At 44.7% G+C, this 17,961-nt stretch overlaps 1 protein-coding gene across 4 annotated transcripts in view; it reads right to left on the reverse strand.

Moving 5' to 3' along the window:
- The window catches only part of LOC126481147 (probable cytochrome P450 301a1, mitochondrial), a 517,008-nt gene that overhangs the window by 352,639 nt on the left and 146,408 nt on the right, over positions 1 to 17,961 (reverse strand). For 3 of the 4 annotated variants that reach the window (XM_050104710.1, XM_050104707.1, XM_050104706.1), the window contains 2 exons: positions 4,077 to 4,193; positions 3,909 to 3,985 (listed from right to left, as the gene is read on the reverse strand). The exons of the other annotated variant lie outside the window; for it this stretch is intronic. In XM_050104710.1, the coding sequence (XP_049960667.1) occupies positions 3,909 to 3,985; positions 4,077 to 4,193 (194 nt within the window). The remainder of the gene's footprint in view (positions 1 to 3,908; positions 3,986 to 4,076; positions 4,194 to 17,961) is intronic. 4 annotated transcript variants of the gene reach the window in all.

The following is a 17,961-nucleotide window of genomic DNA, read 5'->3' on the forward strand; positions in this document are numbered from 1 at the left end:
CAGCACCTCTACCACTATCACCTCTGTCACCAGCACCTCCGCCACTGGTATCACTACAGCCAGCCCAAACACAGCTGGCACAACTGCAACTGGCCAACCACAGCTGGCCGAACTGCAGTCATCCCAACTACAGCCAGTTCTACCTCAGCTGGCCCAACCTCAGCCGCCCCCATCACAGCCTCCAACACCACCGTTCCCATTGGCTTCCAGCCGTTCTTCATCTGTGCAGCCGCTTCAGGTCACCAGCTGAACTGCTCTCCTGGAAATTTCGACTCCAACTTCAACCACACTGGGTCCTGTCTCCCTCGCCAGTTTTGGCTGCCTGATCAACCTTCCATGACAAATACACTGTGTCTCCATTGCCATCTCCTTTTCCATGTCTGACCAGACCCCTCTATCTCAGTTGCATCAGACTCCTGCTTTCAGCCAATGCTCCCCAGCTCACAGGCACACATTCTAGAGCCACCTCTTTTCAGAAGCCACTTCTTCGAGATGCGTACATCTCTTCTTTAGGGAGAGAAGGGGTGCTGTGTCTCCTGGCTACCACATGCAACACAGCCACCAATCATACATCGTGTTTTGAGCTGCCAAAGCTCTAGGCCACTAATGATGCTCCTTCTGTAGATCAGACAAAAATAGCCCACATCAACAAACACACACTGGGTTGTTTTCAACGAAATTTCCACCAGCTGCCAAGGTTCTGTGTGGCACCAACCTCGCCAACAGATGCATAAGCATTACTGTAAACAACACTGCCATCATAGCACTATCGCACTTCTGAGCCTTACGTGCCTCTGCCGGTATCAGTCCAATGGGTGAATGCTTAGGTCACCACCCAACCACTTTGCAGTCAGTTCTTCACACTTGAGGCTTATGCTGGCTGCACTCAGCAGCTCATCAATCCATGTACATCAACAAGACCACAAGGAGCATTTGACTGCGTCAGCGCTCATGGTGTACATCCACTCTTGAATAACCCGTCACCACCGCCACCTTTGGCCCCAAAGCCTCCTCGAGTACCCTAAGCTCTCTGTTGCCTGTATCCACACAGACTTCATCCAATTGTCAGCCTGAACATAATAGTGCAACTCACCTCTCAAGGAATCGTGCTATTGTATTCTGATGATTATACTTAATAACCATATAGCCCTTCTTTGCTATCTAACAACTTAAATTTCAGCATCTCCCCTTGGTCACAAACACGACAAAAAAATGGCACCATGATACTGTTGCATGAAAGGTAACATTTGGCGATGCACAGTGTCTGCGACATACCATTGTGCCATCAGAGTTCCCCCAGTCACTACCACTCATGGCTTGAAATCATAGCCGGCCATTGTGGCCGAGCGGTTCTAGGTGCTTCAGTCCAGAACCGCGCTGCTGCTACGGTCGCAGGTTCGACTCCAGCCTCAGGCATGGATGTGTGTGATGTCCTTAGTTTAGTTAGGTTTAAGTAGTTCTAAGTCCATGGGCTTGATGACCTCAGATGTTAAGTCCCATAGTGCTTAGAGCCATTTGAACCATTTTTTGAAATCATGCCCAACAGCTCCTCACACCACAATGGTCATCCAGAATAGTGCAGAACTGCGATCTATCCTGAACATAATATGACACCATTCATCAGCAGTCCATGCTCATCAGCTGCAGTACCACTCAAAATGCAGCCATTTGTGCTGTGGTGTTCACAGGAGCCTATTCAAGGGACCTTAATTCCCAAGACTGGCTGCTGGTAGTCTCCGACCAAAGATGTGGGATTACACAGAATCTTGCAGAGAGGCTATTAGTTGTTCTGGACAGGAAGATGCGGATGTGAAGGGGCTACAATATGCTTGGCGCACAGTATGGGGACATTCCCTTGCGGTGGTCAGATGTGGTCGACTGGAAACCTGATGACATGTATGTCTGCCCTCAAGTTCCCATGCAGTCCAACATCAGGCCACTATCACATCAAAATGTCCCATAAATCTGGATACCGCTCAATTCGACCACACAGCCAAACTGAAACCCTCAATGAGGCTCCTTTAAAACTCAGTCACATGCTGATAACGCTGTATCATATAGAAGTACACGACATCTCAAAAATGGTTCAAATGGCTCTGAGCACTATGGGACTTAACGTCTGAGGTCGTCAGTCCCCTATAACTTAGAACTACTTAAACCTCACTAACCTAAGGACATCACACACATCCATGCCCGAGGCAGGATTCGAACCTGCGTCCGTAGCGATCGCGCGGTTCCAGACTGTAGCGCCTAGAAGCGCTCGGCCACTCCAGCCGGCCGCGACATGTCCCTATCCTTTACAGTGATCGTTCAACTTTTGACGCTGTTTACGCCCCTTACATATCCTATAAGGAATTGCACCTCTTAATCACTTATATATACTGAAGCGTCAAATAAACTGGTTTAGGCAAGGATAATCAAATACAATTATACGTAAACAGGCTGAATACGGCGCTGCGTTCGGCGTTCGGCAACGCTTATACTGTGTAAGGCAACAAGTGTCTGGCGCGGTTGTTAGATCGGTTACTTCTGCTACAGATTTAAGTGAAATTGGAACGTGGTATATAGTGGGGGCACGAACGAGGGGATACAGCATCTTCGAGGTACCGAAGAAGTTGGGATTTTACCATACGACTATTTGACGAGTATACCGTGAATATGAGGATCCGGTAAAACATCAAATCTCCGACATCGGAAAAAGAGCCTGCAAGGACGGGAACAACGACGACTGAAGAGAATCATTGAACGTGACAGAGGTGCAGCCCTTCAGCAAATGCTGCAGATTTCAGTGCTGGGCCATCAACGAGTGTCAGCGTGCGAACCATTCAACGAAACATCATCGATATGGGCTTTCGGAGCCGAACGCCCCCTAGCGTACCCTTGATGATGGCAAGACTCAAAGCTTTACGCCTCGCCTGGGCCTGTCAACACCGACATTGGACTGTTGATCCTTGGGAACACGTAGCCTGGTCGGACGAGTCTCGTTTCAAATTGTATCGAGCTAATGGACGTGTATTGGCATGGATACAACCGCAAAAATCCAGGGACCCTGCATGTCAGTAGGTGACTATTCAAGCTGGTGGAGGCTCTGTAATGGTGTGGGGCGTGTGCAGCTGGAGTGATATGGGACCCCTGATACGTCTAGATACGACTCTGACAGGTGACACATTTGTAAGCATCCTGTCTGATCACCCGCGTCCATTCATGTCCATTGTGCATTCCGACGGACTTGGGCAATTATAGCAGGACAATGCGACACCCCACACGTCCAGATTTGCTACAGAATGGCTCCAGGAACACTCTTCTGAGGCTAAACATTTTCGCTGCTCTGAGCACTATGGGACTTAACTTCTAAGGTCATCAGTCCCCTAGAACTTAGAACTACTTAAACCTAACTAACCTAAGGACACCATGCCCGAGGCAGAATTCGAACCTGCGACCGTAGCAGTCGCGCGGTTTCGGACTGAGCGCCTAGAACCGCGAGACCACCGCGGCCGGCATTGTTATTAAAAGATTGCTGATAGCTTTTCCCATTTTCTTACATGAAGCAGGTGAACCAGTTTCTTTGGCTCTTCAGTGTAGCTGTCTGTGGTGTGTACGTGCGCGAAGTTACATTGACATCCGATGATATTTTATGAGTGCTTCACTTTTTACTGTAAGGCATTGTAAATTGCGATTCAGTCGCATTGGTTAAGAAGCAATTTAGTATTCTGCATCAGTACACCGCGAACGCAGAAAAAAAAAGTATCTGAGGAACAACCTCGAAGCAAATTTTCAGGGGGAAACTATGACTGAAGAATCACTCCTTTTCCGCGGCTTCTCAGCACACGAGACAAAGTTCTTCTTTGCTTCGTTACAGACACAGGCACTGTTCCATTTAGAGCAAAGAACATTATAGAGATACTCACATTCTAGTGCCCACTTGTTCAACTCATTCAGGAAGTCGGGAGGCATCTTCATATTCTCATCTCTGATAGCGAGCATTCTGAAAGAATGAAGGAAAAAGATAATGTAGACCTTGACTAACACAACACTGTTACTCTGCTTCTAGCACTCGTGTCACCGACGGCTCTCACCTGTCGGTGAAGTCCTGGGCGACCTTGTCGATGGAGGGAACGTACAGCTTGCTGGAACGCGGCTGCATCATGGGCTGGTTGACTCTCCTCCTGAACTCGTACCACTGCTCCCCCTGACTGCAACAGCACCACACCACACCACTCATCAGTTCACGTACGAAACATGCCGGCACTATGTAGTTCTACTGTAGAGAGGTTCACGACAGAGATGCTGGGCTGTGTCTTAAGTAGGGGATGACAGAAGCGAAAGTAGCATCTGGCGTAGTCCGGTAGGGCCGCTGACGTTCACGGTATGTTGATTTGTGCATTCTTGTTAGAGGAAACGAGCCAACGGCCTTGCCGCAGTGATCACATCGGTTCCCGTCACATCACCCAAGTTAAGCGCTTTCGGGCTGGGCTTGCTAGCACTTTGGATGGTTGACAATCCGGTATGCCGAGCGCTATTGGCAAGTGGGGTGCACTCAGCCCTTGTGAGGCAAACTGAGGAGCTACTTCATTGAGAAGTAGCGGCTCAGGTCTCGGAAACTGACATATGGTCGGAAGAGTGGTGTGCTGACCACATGCCACTCCATATCCGCATCCAGTGACGCCTGTGAGCTGAGTATGACACGGCGGCCGGTCATTACCGTTGGGCCTTCATGGCCTGTTCGGGAGGAATTAGTTTTGTTAGAGGAAATTACACAAAGGAAAAAAAACTCCAGCAAAACGACGTTGATAAACTCCGAATAATTTACAAATTTCACATGTAAATTTAGTCGCGTCAAGAAAGCACACCTCAACGGCGATGAGATTGTTTCTCATTCGTAGAGTTTTCCCTGAATAGCATATGTAAGACAATTCAATTACCTGAAAATTAAAAAAGGTGTATTAGTCTTCTTCCATTCCCCTTCATCGAAAGTCGATGACTGTTCAAGCCAATGCGTTGTGGTTATCTGGTGTCATTGTTCAGTGACGCATGACCATGAAACTTTAATAAAATTCTTACACTATTTAAATGTAAAACTTAACACAATCGGACTTTGATACTGATGAAGATAGGTTCTTTCTCTTTTTTAATAGGCCTCTGAAAAATACTGACTCATTAATAATGTTTTTTAAGATTGGAATTAAGGTGTTTCAGGTACTACTATGAAATAAGACACTGCTTCGCACTTAAATACATAATTATTCAGTAAGCAGGCTACAGATCAGAACGTACATCATGCTTCCACAACGACACAATATACAATACAATAAGTAAATTTCCACGACACAAGAGAAGAATAAAATATTTCCTTATTAAAAAATAAATGATAAATTCCGTAGGCAGATGCTGAGGCTTTTTATACAGATCTTTTGTTTCTGCAGTTTTTAGATATCTCGTAGATAATTCTATCACATTTATTTTCTTGGATTTAAAGAAAGCAATGTTGTCATATGTAGAATAGCAGGTAGATAACATCTGCAGCCTTATGAGGACCTTCGCAGACGACGTAGCTGTGTACAGCACAGTGACGTCATCAGGGACTTGTTACGAAATACCGAGTAACGTCCAGCTGATCAGCGACTAATGACAAATATTGCTGCTGACCTTGAGCATATGTAAGCTAACTAGATAAAATATTTACCACCTACTAAAAAGAGCACACTGGTCCTGTGGAGTATTGCAGAAGGTGTGAAGCTGCTACCAGCCGGTCACGTGGCCGAGGGATGGCCGTTATCGCTGAAACACCCGGTTTTCGGTTGTATTGCTTTTTCTTTCACGCCAGTGTAATCTGACTGTTGAAAGCGCTCAAAATAACCGATTTCTGAAATAACCGATTTTCGGTTATTTATTCCTATTATTGCCTGTAGTAAACGTACAAATCTGACAACGATTGAAAAACTTTTGCTCTCTCAGTTTCAAGATACATTAAATCACAATATCAAATTAAATAGGCAAATAAAAGAAAACTTACTCCGTCCACCGATCACTTCTTTTCTCGAAAAGTAATGAGTGGTTGAATGCTACCAAAAAACACCAGTTTTTGCCCATTGATTCTAATTTCTCGAAACTATGCTAAAAAATCACGTTGTAATCGGTGATCATACCATTATTTAGGCATTACAAATATTTATTGCTAAAGGGTAAAAACTGATGCCAAAGAATCTGTTTTTCGTGTTAATTTGCAGGTTTTCAAGGCCTACAAGCATATAAGATAATTATGCACACACAGACGATCAGCTACTTTCTGTTTTTATTGTGTAGTGTGAATGAATTGTTAAGTTTTTAATTTATTACTCTTACCATAATTTCCTTACTCTTTTATTACTTCATAGAAATGGCAGACAAATCTTTAATCTTCTAAAGCAAATAAAGTATTGTATTTGCTTGCTATGTTATTTCGTAAAAACATTTCCAGACTAGGGTTGGTGCCACTCTGCAATATAACGGATGTCCGGCGACGACAACGACGAACTAAATACACAGGGTGTTTCCGTAAGAGCGTGCAAAAATTTAACAGGGCGTAGAGGATGCTCCCACTGAAGAATTTGAGATAGGGAACCTGGGGTCGGAAAAGCCAGCTTAAGCAGATAATAGGAATTAAATCGCACTATTGTGTACTTTTTTATTTACATTAGTTACAGTTAACTGCAGATACCGCCACTGACACAATGAACGTACCATTTGTACTGTATCTTACGAAATGTGCTGAAACTGACGGCCATTAACCTCAATGCCAGCATGACATCGGCGAACAAGTTTCTGACGCGCCCTGACGAATATCCCTGATGTCACATAATAGGCAGCTAAAATTCTGGAAATTAATACCGTCTCCGTATCCACTGGGGTCTCATACGCAAGCTACTTTAGATATCCTCATAGGTAATAATCTAGGGGGTTCAGGTCAGGTGACTTGGCAGGCCATGGAATAGGATCTCCCCTTCCAATACAGCGACCAGGAAATACTTGCTAGTAATCAGGCTCCTCTTCCTCATTTCCTTGCAGCAAATAAAGAATGTACATGTAAATAAACAGGATAGTTATTTGTAGATAAGGTGGAAAACAGTAATCTAGACCAAGCGCTAGACAAGTTTACTTGCATATCTCCTTAAGCTGGCTTCTCCACCCTCGGGTTCCTCACCTCAGATTGTCCAGTGGAACATCCTCTATGTCCTGAAACATTTTTGCACGCTCTTACGGAGACAGCCTGTAGATCAGGTGGGGGTAAGTCTTGCACACTGCAGTACACGCGTACCTTTAATCCACGTCAAGCTGCAACGACGGCATTGTTGTCTCAGCAATGCTGTACGATTCTATTGCCGAGGGTTTGTTGCTAGTTTCTGTCAGCATTGTTATTAAATGGTTCAAATGGCTCTGAGCACTATGGGACTTAACATCTATGGTCATCAGTCCCCTATAACTTAGAACTACTTAAACCTAACTAACCTAAGGACACCATGCCCGAGGCAGAATTCGAACCTGCGACCGTAGCAGTCGCGCGGTTCCGGACTGAGCGCCTAGAACCGCGAGACCACCGCGGCCGGCATTGTTATTAAAAGATCGCTGATAGCTTTTCCCATTTTCTTAAATGAAGCAATATTTCAAACCAATTCCTTTTTTTAATGTTTATTTAAAAACGAAACATTTTAGCACTGCTACTACTTCTAATTGATATTTCGGTATTTTTATTCGATTACTACTAAAAAATAACAAACACCTATTACGACCGAGACAAAACAAATAACGAAAAATGCCAGTTATTCAGAACTCAAATACTGGTCGGTGCCGGCCGGTATGGCCGAGCGGTTCTAAGCGCTTCAGTCTGGAACCGCGCGACTGCTACGATCGCAGGTTCGAATCCTGCCTCGGGCATGGGTGTGTGTGATGTCCGTAGGTTAGTTAGGTTTAAGTAGTTCTAAGTTCTAGGGGACTGATGACCTTAGAAGTTAAGTCCCATACTGCTCAGAGCCATTTGAACCATTTTACTGTTCGGTATCGGTTTTGACCCGTCGGATTTTCCCACCCCTAATGTGACTCTCCCCCACAGACGTGAGTTATTCCAGACAGACGTGAGTTATTCCAGAGAAGTTTTGTGTAGGTGCAAGTCAATAGTATACAGGGTGTTACAAAAAGGTACGGCCAAACTTTCAGGAAACATCCCTCACACACAAGGAAAGTAAATATGTTATGTGGACATGTGTCCAGAAACGCTTACTTTCCATGTTAGAGCTCATTTTATTACTTCTCTTCAAATCACATTAATCATGGAATGGAAACACACAGCAACAGAACGTACCAGCGTGACTTCAAACACTTTGTTACAGGAAATGTTCAAAATGTCCTCCGTTAGCGAGGATACATGCATCCACCCTCCGTCGCATGGAATCCCTGATGCGCTGATGCAGCCCTGGAGAATGGCGTATTGTATCACAGCCGTCCACAATACGAGCACGAAGAGTCTCTACATATGGTACCGGGGTTGCGTAGACAAGAGCTTTCAAATGCCCCCATAAATGAAAGTCAAGAGGGTTGAGGTCAGGAGAGCGAGGAGGCCACGGAATTGGTCCGCCTCGGTCACCGAATCTGTTGTTGAGAAGCGTACGAACACTTTGACTGAAATGTGCAGGAGCTCCATCGTGCATTAACCACATGTTGTGTCGTACTTGTAAAGGCACATGTTCTAGCAGCACAGGTAGAGTATCCCGTATGAAATCATGATAACGTGCTCCATTGAGCATAGGTGGAAGAACATGGGGCCCAATCAAGACATCACCAACAATGCCTGCCCAAACGTTCACAGAAAATCTGTGTTGATGACGTGATTGCACAATTGCGTGCGGATTCTCGTCAGCCCACACATGTTGATAGTGAAAATTTACAATTTGATCACGTTGGAATTAAGCCTCATCCGTGAAGAGAACATTTGCACTGAAATGAGGATTGACATATTGTTGGATGAACCATTCGCAGAAGTGTACCCATGGAGGCCAATCAGCTGCTGATAGTGCCTGCACACGCTGTACATGGTACGGAAACAACTGGTTCTCCCGTAGCACTCTCCATACAGTGACGTGGTCAACGTTACCTTGTACAGCAGTAACTTCTCTGAAGCCGACATTAGGGCTATCGTCAACTGCACGAAGAATTGCCTCGTCCATTGCAGGTGTCCTCGTCGTTCTAGGTCTTCCCCAGTCGCGAGTCATAGGCTGGAATGTTCCGTGTTCCCTAAGACGCCGATCAATTGCTTCGAACGTCTTCCTATCGGGACACCTTCGTTCTGGAAATCTGTCTCGATACAAGCGTACCGCGCCACGGCTATTGCCCCGTGCTAATCCAAACATCAAATGGGCATCTGTCAACTCCGCATTTGTAAACATTGCACTGACTGAAAACCACGTTCGTGGTGAACACAACCTTTGATACTACGTACTGATGTGCTTGATGCTAGTACTGTAGAGCAATGAGTCGCATGTCAACACAAGCACTGAAGTCAACATTACCTTCCTTCAATTGGGCCAACTGGCGGTGAATCGAGGAAGTACATTGCATACTGACGAAACTAAAATGAGCTCTAACATGGAAATTAAGCGTTTCCGGACACATGTCCACATAACAGCTCTTCTTTATTTGTGTGTGAGGAATGTTTCCTGAAAGTTAGGCCGTACCTTTTTGTAACATCCTGTATAATCAGACATTCCGACGTGGAGACGTGACAGTTTAGCGTAGAGGACCTATCGTATTTTGAGGTGGCTGTGACCAGAGCATGAATGAAGTTGCCCAATTTGATGGTGTATCATCACGGGACTGTTCAACGTGTCTACGAGTAATGGTGTACCACTTGCTGACATGTAACAAGGCGCTGAGGCAGAGGTCTTAAAAGGATCATAGTCCTGTTACATGTCCGTCACGCCTTTTCAATGACAATCAATTTCAAACAGGGCAGTAATTGCTATTGTCTGTGAATTACATCTACATCTACATCCCATCTACATCTGCATACATACTCTGCAAGCTACCACACGGTGGATGGCGGAGAGTGCCCTGTACCACTACTAGTCGTTTCACTTCCTGTTCCACTCGCAGATAGAGAGAGCCTCCGTATGAGCCCCAATTTCTCGTATCTTCGCGAAACGTATGTTGGCGGCAGTTAGATCGTTCTGCAGTCAGCTTCAAATGCCGCTGCTCTAAATGTTCTCAATAGTGTTTCTCGCCTTCCCTCAAGGGGTTCACAATTGAGTTCCCGAAGCATCTCCATAACACTTGCGTGTTGTTCGAATCTACTAGTAACAAATCTTTCAGCCCCCCTTGAACTGCTTTGATGTATTGCTTCAATCCGGATATGGAGCGAATCCCAACCACTCGAGCAGTACTCAAGAATAGGTCGCACGAGCGTGCTACATGCGGTCTCCTTTACATATGAACCACATCTTCGTAAATTCTCACAATAAACCGAAGTCCTCAATCTGCCTTCCCTACGATGATCCGCACATGCTCGTTCCATTTCACATCGCTTTGCAACGTTACGCACAGATATTTAAACGGCTGGAATGTGTCAAGCACGACACTACTACCACTGTATCCGAACATTACAGGTTCTTTTTGCTCCTCGTCCGCATTAACTCACATTTTTCTACACTTACAGCCAATTGCCATTCATCACAAGAACTAGAAATTTTGTCTGATTTGTCTTGTATCATTCTACAGTCACGGATCTTCGACACCTTCCCGTACACCACAGCATCGTAAGCGAACAACCGCAGATTGCTGCCCAGCCTGTCCGGCACATCATGTATATACACTACTGACCATTAAAATTCCGACACCACGAAGATGACGTGCTACAGACGCAAAATTTAACCGACAGGAAGACGATGCTGTGATATGCAAAAAATTACCTTTACGGAGCATTCGCACAAGGTTGGCGCCGGTGGCGACACCTACAACGTGCTGACATGAGGAAAGTTTCCAACCGATTTCTCATACACAAACAGCAGTTGACCGGCGTTGTCTGGTGAAACATTGTTGTGATGCCTCATGTGAGGAGGAGAAATGCGTACCATCACGTTTCCGACTTTGATAAAGGTCGGATTGTAGCCTAGCGCGATTGCGGTTTATCGCATCGCGACACTGCTGCTCACGTTAGCCGAGATCCAATGACTTTTAGCAGAATATGGAATCGGTGGGTTCAGGAGGGTAATACGGAACGCCGTGCTGGATCCCAATGGCCTCGTATCACTAGCAGTCGAGATGACAGCCATCTTATCCGCATGGCTGTAACGGATCGTGCAGCCTCGTCTCGATCCCTGAGCCAACATATGGGGACGTTTGCAAGACAACAACCATCTGCACGAACAGTTCGACGACGTTTGCAGCAGCATGGACTATCTGCTCGGAGACCATGGCTGCGGTTACCCTTGACGCTGTATCACAGACAGGAGCGCCTGCGATGGTGTACTCAACGACGAACCTGGGTGCACGGATGGCAAAACGTCATTTTTTCGGACGAATCCAGGTTCTGTTTACAGCATCATGACGGTTGCTTCCGTGTTCGGCGACATCGCGATGAACGCACATTGGACGCGTGTATTCGTCATCGCCATACTGGCGTATCACCCGGCGTGATGGTATGGGGTGCCATTGGTTGGTTACACGTCTCGGTCACCTCTTGTTCGCATTGACGGCACTTTGAACAGTGGAGCTTACATTTCAGATGTGTTACGACCCGCGGCTCTATCCTTCATTTGATTCCTGCGAAGGATAATGCACGACCGCATGTTGCAGGTCCTGTACGAGCCTTTCTGGGTACAGAAAATGTTCGATTGCTGCCCTGGCCAGCACATTCTCCAGATCTCTCACCAATTGAAAACGCCTGGTCAATGGTGGCCGAGCAACTGGCTCGTCACAATACGCCAGTCACTACTCTTGATGAACTGTGGTATCGTGTTGAAGCTGCATGGCATGGGCAGCTGTACCTGTACACGCCATCCAAGCTCTGTTTGACTCAATTGCCAGGCGCATCAAGGCCGTTATTACGGCCAGAGGTGGTTGTTCTGGGTACTGATTTCTCAGGATCTATGCACCCAAATTGTGTGAAAATGCTATCACATGTCAGTTCTAGTATAGTATATTTGTCCAATGAATACCCGTTTATCATCTGCATTTCTTCTTGGTATAGCAATTTTAATGGCCAGTAGTGTATGTATAGAGAATCATAGCGGTCCTATCACACTTCCCTGGGCCACTCCTGACGATGCCCTTGTCTCTGATGAACACTCGCCGTCGAGGACAACATATTAGGTTCGATTACCCAAGAAGTCTTCGAGTCACGTATTTCGTGTGCACGTACGTCCATTATCAGTCTGCGATGGGGGTCTGTGTCAAAAGCCTTCCGAAAATCTAGGAATATGGAATCTGCCTGTTGCCCTTCACCTGTAGTTCGCTGTATATCATGTAAGAAAAGGGCAAGCTGAGTCTCAAACGAGCGATAGTTTACTAAACCATTCTGATTCGTAAACATAAGCTTTACGGTCTCTAGAAAATTGATTACATTCGAATTCAGAATTTGCAACAAGATGATGTTGAAGATATTGGTCTGCAATTTTGCAGGTCTATTCTTTTACACTTCTGATATACAGAAGGTCCATCTGAACTAGTTTCCAGACGAATGTTACGAAGAGAACTGTATGAAATAGACATTTGGAGTCGGATACCTCGAAAGAGTTCACTGCTCGCAGCAGCTCGTAAAGCTGCAACTCTACAATGGATGAAACAACACGGAAACTGAACTGTAGCTGACTGGAGGCATGTAGCGTGATCCGAATAGTAGCAGTTTCGCCTCATTTCAAATCATGCAAGACGTCGAGTGCACCGAAGGTCCGACGAAGCATTAAACGTGCAGTGTGTGTAGGGTTGTAAGTAGGCTGTTTAGGTTTTTATGTTGGTAACGCCACGTAGCGCTCTATATGAAAATCACTGACTGTGCAGTGTGAAGTCTGTGGCTGGTTTGCATTGTTGTGCTGGGCAGTTGGATGTGAACAGCGCGTTGCGTTGCTCAGTTGGAGGTGAGCCGCCAGCGGTGGTGGATGTGGGGAGAGAGATGGCAGAATTTTGAGAGCGGACGATCTGGACGTGTGTCCATCAGAAAGAGTAATTTTGTGATATTGGATATCATGAATTTATATATATATATATATATATATATATATATATATATATATATATATATATATATATATATATATGATGGCTTTTGAACATTATTAAGGTAAATACATTGTTTCTTCTCTATCAAAATCTTTCATTTGCTAACTATGCCTATCAGTAGTTAGTGACTTCAGTAGTTACAATCTTTTATTCAGCTGGCAGTATCGGCGCACACTGTATTGCTGTAGTTTGAGTAACGAAGATTTTTGTGAGATAAGTGATTCATGAAAGGTATAGGTTAGTGTTAGTCAGGGCAATTCTTTTGTGGGGATTATTGAAAGTCAGATTGCGCTGCGCTAAAAAAATATTGTGTGTAAGTTTCGTGATGATCAAAATAAGTAAAGAGAGAAATGTCTGAGTACGTTCAGTTTTGCTCAGCTGCTTCAAAATCAAATAACGTAAGAGGTTTATCAGTACAGTAATTCATTAATTTTTCTAAGTGGAGGTTTCAGGGTGTAGTACAGGCCAGAGGCGGTGACGCGATGTGGGGGTGTTTTACACACTGTGATTTCGGCCTATTTGTTCACGTTATCGTGAACATGAACCAGGATGTTTATTTCAACAGTCTTGGTGAGTAAGCGTGCCGTTTCTTCTGCATCTTCACGATCAGTATGCTGTGGACGCTTCTGTCGTCCATGGTGACAACAGCCATGTTGCTGCACTGACACGTTTCTTGTTTGGCGAACACTGACGTAGGGACGCGAAAAACCGACCGGTTAAAATCGATACTGCTATATTAGTTCTGAATGACCGGTAATTTTCGGTATTTATTTGGTCTCGGTTACAACAAATATTTTTCATTTTTAGTAATAACTGGCTTAAAAAGCAGGCATATCAAATTACCATAGAAGAAGTGCTAAAATTTTTACAAACAGTAATATTTCTTTGTAAAATTTCCGCTTCTACGAAATATTTGGGTAGTATAGAAAATAGGAAAACCGATCATCGCTGTTTTAATAACGATGTCAACAGTTAGAAACTGGGAACAAACTCATGACATAAGAATCGGTACAGCATTGCTGAGACAGTGTATCTGTTGCAGTGTGGTATGGCCTGTTAGACAGTATGTGTACGTGCAGAGTGCATGAGTTGCGCCGGGCCTTGTGACCGAGCGGTTCTAGGCGCTTCAGTCCGGAACCGCGCTGCTGCTACGGTCGCAGGTTCGAATCCTGGCTCGGGCATGAATGTGTGTGATGTCCTTAGGTTAGTTAGGTTCTAACATTGTGCGTGGTGTCTGTTTGTTCTAAGTCGTGTCTCCCTACCACTTTCGCGCAACGACGCTCTGAGCGTGTTTTTTAGGGAATTGACTAGTTTGAACCTGGGACCTGTTGCTGGTAAGGAGACGCCAGACCACACATGACATGTAGAGTTCAGTGAGACTAGCGATGATATAATCCATACTTAATGCACTCCCTGTAAAAGAATCTTAATACTAACTAAATTTAGTGGATGGGGTTCAAGGCTTTCCTATTTTAGTTAGCTGGTAAAATAACGTCGGAAAAGCAGTTAAGTTTACCATTGGAATTTTTATTCTACTCACAAAACATTGTTTATAAATTGCACTATTGATAAAAGGAAATATTTTAATACAGGATGATAAAAACCAACTGCGTTCAATAAAAATGTGAACGAATATTCCCTGAATGGGTTTCCAAGTTCTAGAATGGATCGAAGGATGACCTATGCCATATCACATCTATAATCTAGGTTTCAGTTAAGTTTCATAAAAGAGAAAATTATCAAAATGGTCTACAGTGACCCTCAATTATCTTTAATTACTTATTTAACTTGTCGTAAATAACAGTGGCTGATGTGGCTTCTCAATAATTATATAACAGAAAAATCATAGCGTTTCAGATTTTAACTTACGTAGCAAATGTGAGTACCATGAGCTTTAATTGACGATCGACACTAGTATTACGCAAAAAGGGGATGTAACAGATGAGACTTCTGCAGTTCTGAGTGAAGCCTTATGCGCTCTTATGCGGCATCACGTGCGTTCATTACCTTCTCGGTGGTTAGGCAGCATCAGGGGGCGGCAGGCGGCACAGCTCCAGACACCTCGCCATCTCGGTAGCAACTCTCTAACTTCTCTTTACTACAATTTACTGAAGTGGGTTTAAGAAAAAGGTATCTGGCTGTGTTTCCAACTGACCAATCAGGGTCTCAGTGTTAACCTTAAGCTCCGCCTACAAAAATTCTGTCTATCCAATGAGAAACATTATACTTTTCGTGGTGGGGCAATGTTTTTAATGTTTGCAATGTAACAGAGACGCGTACAGTCTCACACTGAAACTTGAGTTGGTGTGGCCCTTTTAGTGTTATCGTAAGATCTATACTGTTCTTCTGGAGGGCTCCATCTTTTAACATGGGCTGGGGGCTGCTCTTGGGGGTTGGCCGGCTATGTGGGTGTCCTTTATCGTAGGGCCTTCTAGATTACACGACTCTGCTCTCGGCTTCTGTTCTTGTTTCTCCTCTCGGAACTGCGTCTGTTTCACAGTGGGAGGTATGACATGCATTTAGGCGTTCTTGTGTTAGTCTGTGGTATTCCATTTGCTCACTCGTTGATCGTATTACTTTGGTTAATTTAATGTCAGGATTTATTCGGAGCTATGTGACACACTGCCGGATTTGCTATCACGTCAGGGTTTTCATGGAAGGTGTTGGATTTGCCTGACACCTTACAAGGTTTAAGTAGTTCTAAGTCTAGGGGACTGATGACCTTAGATGTTAAGTCCCATAGTGCTTATAGCCATTTGAACCATTTTTTGCATGAGTTGCGCCCACCTAATCTATATGGATTTTTCCCACAGTCGTCCTCGGACATTGGTTATATTCCAAAACGGCATCAATTCATAGTCTGGCTTTATTTTACGAAGGATGATAGCAATGACGTAAATGCTCCATTTACTTTAAAAGATTAAAAATGGGAGGACACACAGCAAACTTGTGACATCACGTAAGGAGAAGACATCCACAACGTGCCTTGAAAGGTAAATTTGATTGTCATTCCTATAATTTTGACATGCTATAAAATTGGAATAATAACTGAACATTAATTTTGTGGTTGACACGATACAAAAATGACGATGTAGAAAAGTCATTGACTTCTGCTCTCGCCGTCTCCACTTCCGCCTCCCTCATCTCCGCATTCTCCACTGGTGACATAGACTGATTCCTGCCACAACCTCATCCTCATGCCGATCGAGATCTCTTACTGCTTCACCCTCATTAGAAGTTTTCTATCTTTGTTTAAAGTCTAAGATTATTACTGTAAATAATAGCCATAAAGAAACCGAACATGAGATATTTCAGAAACCGGTTACTTCGAGTGGTTTTAATAGTCAGGTTAAACTCGATAACCGAAACCTGGTTGTTTCAGCTATAAGCGCCATCCCTATACTGAAGCACCCTATTGCACGATAACTAATCCAATAAATCGCCAGATTTCAAACCCACGGGAAAGTCTGCTGCTATCAGAAATTGTGGATGATTCAAAGCAACACACATATCCACAATTTTGTAGCTTTACGCTATCTAATCATCAGCTCAGGTGGACACGGCATTCCTGAAGATGCTTGTGGCCTCTCTTTCTTGCAAAACTGAGGCCACTTTCAAGGCTAGAGGCGCTGTTGCCCACTATTAGCGTGACGTCTCCTGCAGTTGAAAAATCTCTTTGTTCAGTATGTTTAAATGTTATGCGACGCGGAAGCGCATAAACAGACGATCAGATCCGATACCGTTTCATTACGCGATCGGCAATCAGTCACTGCAACCAGGTCTATCCGTCGGATTTCTGGAAAATTCTGTCCGGAGTCTAGCTCTGGGAAGGCGGAACACAGATTCCGATTTAGTGGAAAAATACTGATGACGCGTAACACACACACGAAAGAGTTGGAACTCAAAACCCTTCTAGGACCAACTCTTTCGTATTATTCGAAAGTCTTAGAACCTAAGCAAGTTAGATTGACTGAAATGAAGAAGATTCAGAGAAGAAATGCACGATTCTTCACAGGTTTGTTTGTTCAGTGTGAGGGTGTCAAGGAAGTTCTCAGCAACCTGGAGTAAGAGACTTTACAAGAGACACGTTGTGCATCGTGGAGAGCTTTACACACAACATCCCCAGAGCCCGCGTTCCAACATCAGTGCCGGCCGCTGTGGCCGAGCGGTTCTAGGCGCTTCAGTCTGGACCGCGCAACCGCTACGGTCGAGGTTCGAATCCTGGCTCGGGCATGGCTGTGTGTGATGTCCTTAGGTTAGTTAGGTTTAAGTAGTTCTAAGTTCTAGGGAACTGATGACCTCAGATGTTAAGTTCCATAGTGCTCAGAGCCTTTTGAACCATTTTTTTCCAACATCAGTAGTTGAGAAACATCTTATTTATAAAATATCGCGCAATGTCGACGACGCCAGGCGTAGAACAATTTGTGACCAAAACGAGGGGTAGCAACAGACTTTCTTCCTGTGTAACAGCCACGACTGGAAAGAGAAATGAGGGAGATTATACTGTGATAGTGGGTATCCTCTGCCAAACACACTCAGGTGGCTTGCAGAGTGCAGGGTAGAGGTAATTGCAGACTGAACATACGAAACGTGCTCTCAAACCTATCTGGATAGCTCAGCGGAGGAGAGCAATGCCTGTGAAAGGCGGAGGTCTGAAGTCGAGCGCCGATCTACCACAATGTTTTAATGTCTCAAGAACATACCTGCAAAAATCAACAA

Source organism: Schistocerca serialis, chromosome 5 (genome assembly GCF_023864345.2).
Source record: "Schistocerca serialis cubense isolate TAMUIC-IGC-003099 chromosome 5, iqSchSeri2.2, whole genome shotgun sequence".
Classification (NCBI taxonomy): Eukaryota; Metazoa; Arthropoda; class Insecta; order Orthoptera; family Acrididae; genus Schistocerca; species Schistocerca serialis.